Source organism: Octopus bimaculoides, chromosome 1, assembly GCF_001194135.2.
Source record: "Octopus bimaculoides isolate UCB-OBI-ISO-001 chromosome 1, ASM119413v2, whole genome shotgun sequence".
In the NCBI taxonomy this organism is placed as follows: domain Eukaryota; kingdom Metazoa; phylum Mollusca; class Cephalopoda; order Octopoda; family Octopodidae; genus Octopus; species Octopus bimaculoides.
The window spans coordinates 58,462,884-58,473,207 of NC_068981.1; the positions used below are offsets into that span (position 1 = coordinate 58,462,884).

The 10,324-nt window shown below is 35.3% G+C and overlaps 1 protein-coding gene across 1 annotated transcript in view; it reads left to right on the plus strand.

Moving 5' to 3' along the window:
* LOC106881379 (transcription elongation factor SPT6) overlaps positions 1-7,486 on the plus strand; it is a 42,778-nt gene extending 35,292 nt beyond the window's left edge. Inside the window, exons 30-37 of the mRNA XM_014931746.2 lie at positions 1,004-1,092; positions 1,215-1,330; positions 2,470-2,592; positions 4,484-4,644; positions 4,852-5,042; positions 5,275-5,340; positions 6,049-6,197; positions 6,487-7,486. Coding sequence (XP_014787232.1) covers positions 1,004-1,092; positions 1,215-1,330; positions 2,470-2,592; positions 4,484-4,644; positions 4,852-5,042; positions 5,275-5,340; positions 6,049-6,197; positions 6,487-6,837 — 1,246 coding nt within the window. The 3' untranslated portion in view covers positions 6,838-7,486. The remainder of the gene's footprint in view (positions 1-1,003; positions 1,093-1,214; positions 1,331-2,469; positions 2,593-4,483; positions 4,645-4,851; positions 5,043-5,274; positions 5,341-6,048; positions 6,198-6,486) is intronic.
* Positions 7,487-10,324: the final 2,838 nt, after the last annotated feature.

Here is a 10,324-nt window from a genome sequence, read left to right on the forward strand (position 1 = left end):
CTAAAGACTTCACGCCACCCCCACCCCCTACTTAGGGTTTATCTCCTATGTAAGGTGGTGATCATATATAGTGCAAAAATATGATAGTGTAGTGTATGCAGGTTGAATTGAAGGCTACTGCTTGTTTATGAATTCTACCAAATGCGAGCTTTCTTTTCAGGTACATGACACTGTTGTCCCCCATCCCAGGGTCTCACAGGCCCATACCTCCCACACCCTCAGGGTTGGCACTTTCAACGTCGGCACACTGAAAGGTAGGTCTGGTGAGATTGTTGAGATGCTTGAACAGAGACGTGTAGATTTGTGCTGCATCCAAGAAGTAAGGTGGAGAGGAAGTTCTGCTAGGTTCCTCCCAGGCAAAGAACACAGATACAAGATTTTCTGGGCAAGGAACACAGACGGGGTCAGGGGCGTGGGTATAATTCTTGCGGAGAAATGGCTGGATAAGGTAATCGAGGTAGTCAGAGTATGCAATAGAATACTTAAGATTAGATTAAGTATTTTATTCTATGGCCCCCTGGCTAACCAAAACCTTATGAGTGGATTTGATAGACAAAAATGGAAAGAAGCCCTTCATGTATTATAAGAGGGTGTGCTGAAAAGTTCCTGGCCTTGGGTAAAAGAAAATACAGTTTTTCTAAGCCCTGTAAAAGAACTCGGAAGTGTGGGCCTCCAACCAGGCTTTTTGTGATATCCTTAAAGCCAGAAACTTTTCAGCACCCCCTCATATGTATGTCTGTGTCACCTTGTCTTGACATTGCATGATAGTTGTAAATAAGTGCTATTGTCATATAAGCAATATCATTCATTTCTAATAATCTGTTGAAACATATCTGGCCTTGGAGAAACACTACTTTGTTTTTGATTAGAGAGGGGAACATTTTAACTATGTAGTTAATTTTTTCTTTTTTTTATATTCAAATATTTTATATTGTCTTTCTTTCTTTCTATAAAGAATACTATATCTAATTCCATTTATTTATTTATTTTTTCTTTTTTGAAGACCCCAAAGAGATTTATATTTTGATTATGAAGCAGAGAAAAGTGATGCTGCAAAGGAAGAAGAAAAACGGAAAGTTCAAGCTCGACAAAGTAGATATTAATTTTGGAGATTTCTTATTTCTAAAAATATGCAAAAATAGCTTTTGTCTGTTTTTTAAATTTTATAGAAACTTGTTTGTTAAACCTGTCTACTTCGCCTTTTCTTCTTCCAGCCTATATTAAACGAGTAATTGTACATCCAGCTTTCCATAACATAAGCTTTAAAGAATGTGAGAAATTGATGGCTAACTATGACCAAGGTGAAGTTATAATACGTCCTAGTAGTAAGGTAATTCATGATTTCTTATTTTATGACTAATAACACAGTTTATGACAACTAAAATATCATTGCTCCCTGATATTAACTTGTGCTAGAAATATACCTGAGATATATCCTGATTGTACCCTTGTAAGCTTTATTTTATTGGTTTATGTATTCAGTTGACATGGACATCTCTATTGACCAATTAAGAACATGTTGCAATTTATGATAGTAACTTTTGGCATGCAATTTAGTTATCTAATTTAGATAATTTCTTCCTCTTCCTCCCATTCGTTTTTTGGGGGGGCAATATATCCACATGCTACATAACTGACACCAATTAAATGCAAATTTGACAATTTTTCTCCCTCAGAATTTTGAAAATACTAAATGGATGTTTCTGTTTTACTGTTTTACATTAACATTTTTCATCAGTAATAGTGAAATTAAAGAAGAAAAAGTTATAGAAGTAAATGGTTCACTCAACATTCCATAACCAGTTTTCAGGTCTTGCACAAAATTTAGATAAAAATGCAATTTTTAAAAATACTTTTTCTTGTAGTATTACCAGTAGTGAAAAAGCACTATATTTAACCAGGTAATATGGAAAAGAAAACCTGTAAAAATTGTTCAAATCAAGAAATATGTCAAATATTTAAATATAGAGATTTTTTTTCAACTATATTGCATGGTTAAGTTTTACAGGAAATATATCATCAGTTAAGTTGGGGATTTTTTTCTTTTTTAATTTTTAGAAATTTTATTGATGAATGATGTGTGAATTGGTGGTGACATGTACACGCAGTACTGGTAGAATTGGTGAAAGTGTGTCAGACTTGAGAACATTGAACCTTACAGATGTATTTAAATGTGGATAGACAGCTCCTCTTGTAATTAAGACTTTTATGGTTGCAAGAAAAATAAATAAAGCTGTACACAGTATAAGCAGAGGGATGAAAAGTTTTAAATTTTGGTCCTAGTCAGCTTTACCCCTCATCCTTTTGGACTTGATAAACTACCACTGATATTCTAAAAGTTGATTCAATTTCGCATAAATTTGTGTAACTAGTGAAAAAATGATTAAAAATTACACTATATTAATCTTTGAGATAATCGTTTTGTATGTGTAAAATTTTAAAATTGTACTCTATTTCTTTCTTTTCCAGGGAGCTGACCATTTAACTGTTACTTTGAAAAGTGCTGATGATGTTCTACAACACATAGATGTGAGGGAAGAAGGAAAGGAGAATGCATTTAGCTTAGGGCGATCTCTCTGGATTGGAAACATGGTTAGTTTTGAATGTTTTCTCTTTCATCATCATTATCGTGATTTAACGTCCGTTGTCCATGCTGGCATGGGTTGGACAGTTTGACTAGGCTGGAAGGCTGCACCAGGCTCCAGTCTGATTTGGCATGGTTTTCTATGACTGGATGTCCTTCCTAATGCCAACCACTCCGATAGTGTAATGGGTGCTTTTACGTGCCATTTGCGTGACACCGGTATCTGCCACAACTGTGATTTTGCTCGTCTTGATGGGTCTTTTTCTCAAGCACGACATAACGCCAAAGGTCTTGGTCATTGCCTCCGTGAGGCCCAACACTCAAAAGGAGCTTGGCCACTTTGCCTCCATGGGGTTCACTCAGAAGGAACTCAGCCACCTTGCCTCCATGAGGCCCAACACTCGAAAGGTACTCAGCCACTATGCCTCAATGAGGCCCAATGTTCAAAGGTTGATTTAAAAATTTTTTTTTTTTTTTTTACATGTTACCAGCATGGGTGCACTTGGCTTGACAGGTCCTCTTAAGCAGAGCACATTGCCAAAGTTCTCAGTCACTATTCATTGCCTCTGTGAGGTTCGAAGGTCATGCTTTACCACCTCGTCCCATGTTTTCCTGAGTCTACCTCCACCACAGGTTCCCTGCACAGTTAGAGATTGGCACTTCTTTACACAGCTGTCTTCTGAGTACCGATCCTTGGTGAACCCCCTACTTGTACCTTGAATTTTTCGCTGTACTCGTTGCCCACCTTCACCTTACTGGTAGCGTTCATGTACAGGGCTTGTATGGCTCTCACCAACCACTCATCTATCCCTAGTTTCTGCATTGACCACCAGATAACAGATCAGGAGACTCTGTCAAAAGCTTTCTCCGAGTCAACAAAAGCCAAGTACAGAGGTTTATCTTTGGCTAGATATTTCTCTTGCAGTTGCCTTACCGGAAATATAGCATCAGTGGTGATTCTACCTGGCACAAACCTAAACTGCATTTCATCTAGACTAAACTCTCTCCTTGGTTAGTTGGGCTATGACTCTCTCCGCAACTTTCATCGCCTGATCCAACAATTTGATACCTCTAATTATTTCTATCTAAAGCATCACCGTTACTTTTGTAGCAGTTGACTATGGTGCTGCTACACTAGTCATTGGATATGACTCCTTCATAAACCGCCTAATTTACAATACGGGTGACTAGACCGTAACCCACATTACCAGATATTTCAAGCATCTCAGTAGTGATTCCTGATGGGCTGGGGGCTTTCCCTGTTTTGTGGAAAGAGATTAATTGTTTATAATACTTTGTACTATATAATGCAGTATAATTCTACATTGAAAGGGAAACTTCCAAGATTAGGTCCATAAAAATTAGAAGAGTTTGAAGTATTCTGCCCAATGATAAATCTTTATAGGATATGGAATATGATTTTCATTACATAATCCATGTTTTTATGTGTCAGGACATGTCTCCCATATTTCTTAAGAAATATCTACAAGAGAAACTGACATTATGATAATGATACACCTTAAAATTTCTTATTTAAATCTTTCTACTACGTTTTGCTCCTAATATTACACAGACAATCAGTTTATGATAAAGCTTCACTCTCTTATGGTTAAGTTGTTAGTGAAAGGAACAACATCACTTCATAGTCAAATTTGTAAATTTATGCTATAAATAGAAATGTCACAGGAGCATTTCTGTTGTTGTTAGCAATGTGAAGAACATAAATGGTTTGTGTGTGTGTATGTAAATCTAACGTAACCACTAAGGTTGCTTAGGATGTGATTTGAGTGAAAGATTTAAATATTCTAAAAATTTAAGGTATTTAAACATTTAAATTCTCTAATTGACTGAATAAATATGGCCAGTTTTATAATTCTCTATTTCTTGGAAATTTTTCAGGAATTTGAAGATTTAGATGAAATAATTGCCCGTTATATTCAACCAATGGCATCCTTTGCACGTGATATTATGCACTTCAAATATTATAAAGAAGGTGTTAGTGCCAAAAAAGATGTAATTGATAAATATCTGATTGATGAAAAGAAAAAAGCACCATCTAGGTAATTATAATCACACTTTTATACTTAAGTTGTTCTTAACAACTCCATACACTGTTGTCATTTTTGTGTTATTGTACAATGAATTGCCAGTATGCTGCTATGACTACATCTATCAAAGATTGGAGTATATACAAAATATTTTATTTGAAAAATACAGTTTTCCAATTTGAATTAAAAGGAAAAATAATGAACATGTTTCTTCTTCAGGATTCCATATGTATTGACTGCTTCACCTCAGTATCCTGGAAAATTTATGCTTTCTTACTTACCAAGAAACAAACCTAGACATGAATATATTACTATTTTACCTGACGGATTGCGATATCGATCACAAACTTTTCATTCATTAAATTCCATGATACGTTGGTTCAAAGAACACTTTCGAGAACCAATTCCAGGTTAGTTGCTAACTTACTTATATTTTCATGCTTTCATTGCTGTAAGTTGGTAAATGGTATCTGTGGTGTAGAAAGATCAAGAGAAACTTAAGAAGTGGTTACTTTGAACTTAAGATATAATCATGTATATTCAACAGGTAAAACAAAAAAAAAAACACGTGACTAGGTAAATAGAATACTTTTATGAAGAAGATTTTGTGCAAACTTCTATATTAATATTTATCTTTTACAGGAACTCCGTCAAGTAGTTCTAGAACACCTGCTCCATCATTTACTACACCTGCTTTGAGCATGCAAGGTATTATATTTCAAATTTTTATAAACTATTTTTTGGGATCTTTTTTAAAACGGGGGCCACATTTTTCATTAACGAAACACTTTGAAACTTGGAACACTGGTAGAATGTGTCATATAAAACATCTTTTTCTCTTAGTCTTCTTTAAAAAAAAAGAAATCCCTAAGTTATTCCATGTTAAAGTTGTCGTATTTCTGTAATTTCAACCAATCACTGACGTCCATTCAGCCGATATACATTAAGTGCCGACTACATAAACAAACGATTCTGAAACAATTCTGTCGGTGATAGGGTTAGGGTTAGGGTAAAACAGCAAATTTAAAAAGAAAAAAGAAAAACGAAGCTATGGAAATTAAATACGCTTTACACCGCTTAATCAGCCAAAGGAGTAAATGTAAACAACTGAATACTTGTCAGTGATTGGTTGAAATTATCGAAATAAGACAATTTTTTACATGAAATAAATTCGAATACAAAAATATTTTTCTGTTCTATAACACAAAATAGATAAGTATACGAAGTTTGAAAGTCTTTCGGTACCAAAAACACTACGTAAAACATTAATGAAAAATGTGGCCCCCGTTTTAAAAAGATCCATTTTTTTTATTAGTGCAAATTATATTCCAATTACTTTTATGAACTACATGTTGTTATATAAATTATAGTTATAGGATTCTATTCATGTTTCAATATTGTGTCTATAATCATTAGGTGTAGATGCAGCAACAATTCACCGAGCTGCAGCTGGTCTTCCAAACAATATTTACAATACTCTGGCCCAAGTAGCTACTGGAACCCCTCAGCATATTGGAAGCAATTCAAATTACACTGGTGCATATAGTGGTGGCAATTATTATCAGGTGAATTTTTATTTCATATCTAATAATTTGCATAATCTAATTTTATTTAGAATATGTAAATTATTTAATATACCAAACATTTATTGTAAATAATAGTCATAAAAAATAAGATTGTCTACTGATATTACAGTTTGTACTCCTTTTACATTATTATAAGTTTCAAAAAAAGTTTGTATTTCTTTTGAAAAATAATATTTCATCACTTATTTCAATATATAATTTTCCACTAAATTTTTTCATAATCTTAGTTTATATATCTTAAGAAATAAAAATTTCTTTTCTCTTTTAGCCTATGGCCACACCAATGATGACTCCAATGTTAACTCCATCATACCACAGTCAAACACTGCAAGCAACACCAGCACATTCATTGGCTACACCTTCTTATCAGCCTACTCCAAGGTCTGCTATCTGGCCTGGGGCCACACCAAGTCGCACTCCTCAAAGAACACAACCTCGCCCCACAACTAGTAGTACTGACTGGGCAAAAGCTGCCGAAATGTGGGCTAAGAGAAAACAAAGTGGTGCCTCTACTCCTAAACCAGGAACTCCACGGCATGGCAGCAGTCCTGCTGTTAGATCAGTTCCTAACACAACTGAAGGGACTGGAGATGCCACACCACTTATAGATGAACGCTAGTTAATATAGATTTTTTCTTTATTAGCTAACGGAAATGGAAGACAGTAAAATTTACTTTCCTATTTATAGGAAATCTTTATATATATCCTTTAATATCACTTATTAACTTTGTTCTTTATCATCTTGTGTTGTTTTTTTTTGCTTTTAAATGATTTCATCTGAAACTAGAAATGTTTTTGCTTTATATTTTCTTTTAGATTTTTACCATTATTATTGTTTATATACATAATTTTTTCAATTCTAATTTATTCTTCTAAGAATAATGATGGCAAACTTTCATTAAGAGAATTCCTGATACTGCTGTCATTACTACATCTTGCATATATCAGCAAAAATGAAGTGATCATGTCTTTATTGATTGGATTAATCAGATAAATACTTAGGTTCAAACTATCTTTCTTATTAATGCAAATTATATTTCAGTTACTTAAGTATTAATTAAAAGCAAAATGCCAAACAAAATATTCCAGTTGGATTTAATTTTAATGTAAGTCAAATACCTCAAGTTATATATTATCTTATTTTAGTTCTTTTTAGCAGAAGATGTCTTTGAAAGCAAGTTTGTAACTAAATTTATTTGTTCACTGTCTGCTAGCATGTCTTTTCGTTTTGATTTCTGTAAATAAAACCTTTGCTCCAATCAAATTTTTTTTTTTTGTTTTGTTTGTTATTTTATTTGAGAAAATCAATGTGCTGAAAGTTGGCACTTGGGTCATTATAGTGTAAACTCTAACTTGCCAACAGACATCGAAATATTGCTAGTGAACAAAGGAAATTCATAAATACTACAATCATGAGACTGATCTACCTTCCGTGAAAACATACTTTTCCTCAAAAAAGAGAATTGGTGTGAGGATCAAGAATTAGAACCATTAATTGGCATAGATGATTACTAGGAATTTCTGAGAGAGGCGATTGTATTTTTAAGGATATTGCAACAAGTAACAGAATTGGAATAGTGCCAGACAAAAAAATACCTTGCAGTATTTAGTTACATTCTTATGTGTTCTGAATCAAATCTCACCAAGTTTTGCCTTGCCAATCATAATTATGAGGTTAATAAAATATGTACTAGGATAAATTAAAATGGCATGCTACAATAAAAACCCAGTCTGCAGTGTTTGAAGATGGGAAGAATACTTGTCAAAAGTCCTTCAAGAAAGCAGATAGTTGGAAGCACCATCCAAATGCATTAAAATATGGTGCACAAGTGCTGCATTTATTTTAAAATAAAGTATTAAAATATCTAAACTACATACAAAAAGTGTGTCACCAAATAGGAAATAATTCATAAAATGAAATGAAGGAATAAATGAAAAATTCTGTAGAATTGCTGAAAAGTATTGTGGGTGCCTTTTCTTTTCTTTTTCTCATTTATACAGAAAGGGATAAAAGATATATACACAAAAATATGTATACACATACAAATAAGCTACTGTAGCTAGTGTTTATCAACCTGGAGAAGGCCTATGACAGGATACTTTGCTCTTTAATTTTGTAGTCACTGAGGAAGCTAGGAGTAGAGGAATGGCTTGCAAGGATTGTACAAGTACAGTCAATAATATGAGTAAAGCTGCAACTTTAGAATCCTAATAGGAGTCTATCAGGGGTTAGTTCTCAGTGTCCCTTCTCTTAGAATTTAAGTTCCAAATGTGGAAGCAAAACTTTGTATCAAGAGGTTGAAAGTAAAGTTAGCAAAAACTAAAGAATTGATTGCTAGGAAAGAAGACAGGATCCTGCTACTGAAACAAAAATTACCTTGCTTGACATGCAGAAAAGAAGTCGGAATTCCACAAGTTATACTCACTGTTAACTATGGAAACTCACAAGGTGAAGTGGAATCACAGACAGTGAAAGTAATGCATGAGGAGGATACAAACAAGGAAAAATTCTCTCAAATACTCAAAAGGCTGCCAATGATGATGATGATGACTGGTGTACACCTAGAAATTCATAAATGACATATATATTCGGTTTTAGAGCTAATTACTTGCAGCAAACTGTTATGAAAGACATGAGCTAAATGAAATACACATTTTCCTTTGTCATTTATTTGGAAATATGCTGTGTGTGAGAGGACCCGGCAAGCCAAGTGAGACCATAATCCAAGGCCTCTGCCAGGGGAGTAGCCAGCCCGCTTATGCATACCTTTTCTTCATTGGACACTAAACTCTGCTTGCGAAGACCTTTTGAGGCAAGTGAAATTAAAATCGAACTAAATTCGACGACTGGCACCCATGCCAACGTCTACTTCATTGGACACTGAACTCGGCTTCCAAAGACCTGTTGGGGCAAGTGAAAGCAAAATCGTGATGGCACCTGTACCAGTGGAGCGCTAACAGCAGCGTCCAAGCGTGATCGTTATCTGGCTTCCATTTTAGTGTCGGAGTCCATGCATTTCTTTCTTTCCTTCGATCGTTCGTTTCCTTTCCCGGAACCTCACTGGGGAGGGGAGTGATGTAGTGAATCATTGCAGGCATGAAGTGGATTCGATCCATCATAACCAAATTTCAAGTAACAGTTCAACAGAACTTTTCTCATGGTGAAACAATAGTTTTTCTGTGACAGCAGTTTTACATTTGCCAGATTGCCTTAGCTAGGCCAAAATAATGTCTTCACCACTTGTCTAGCCTCTCCTAGACCACCAAAAGCTAGAATTAAGATAACAAGTACCACCAACTAAATCCATTCTCAATGATATGTCTATCCTTTTAGATAGTTATAAAAGCAAGAACCCCAAGCAAAAATCAGTTAGTCACTTGATGATAACTCAGTCAGTCAGTTGGTGAGAACGGAGTCTGGCTGACAGGCTAAACAAAACGCCATTACAAAAAGAAAAGGGCAAAGAGAACGACTATGGTATCTCGCCAATGAAGCAGTTGTTACATCCCACACTAACTCACTTTCTCTTCTCTGCACATTACCATATCTCTCTCTGTTGTTTACTAATACAATAAGAACATACAGGCCAAAATTAACTTTTTTACTTCGCATGTCCTACGATTTCATCACCTGCCCGTCAAGGTTTTGGTATTGTATAATGTAACGGTATTTTCTTCACAACTTCAATCACTGTTCTTTCATCCTTACATAATGAAGAATTTCAACCTTTACATACATATATATATATATATCATCATCATCGTTTAACGTCCGCTTTTCATGCTAGCATGGGTTGGACGATTTGACTGAGGACTGGTGAAACCAGATGGCTACACCAGGCTCCAATCTGATTTGGCAGAGTTTCTACAGCTGGATGCCCTTCCTAACGCCAACCACTCAGAGAGTGTAGTGGGTGCTTTTACGTGTCACTCGCACGGAGGCCAGTCAGGCGGTACTGGCAACGGCCACGCTCAAAATGGTGTATTTTATGTGCCACCCGCACAAGAGCCAGTCCAGGGGCACTGGCAACGATCTCACTCGAAGGTGCTTACACATGCTGCGGGCACAAGTGCCAGAAAGCCGACGCTGGGCACAGGTGCCATCA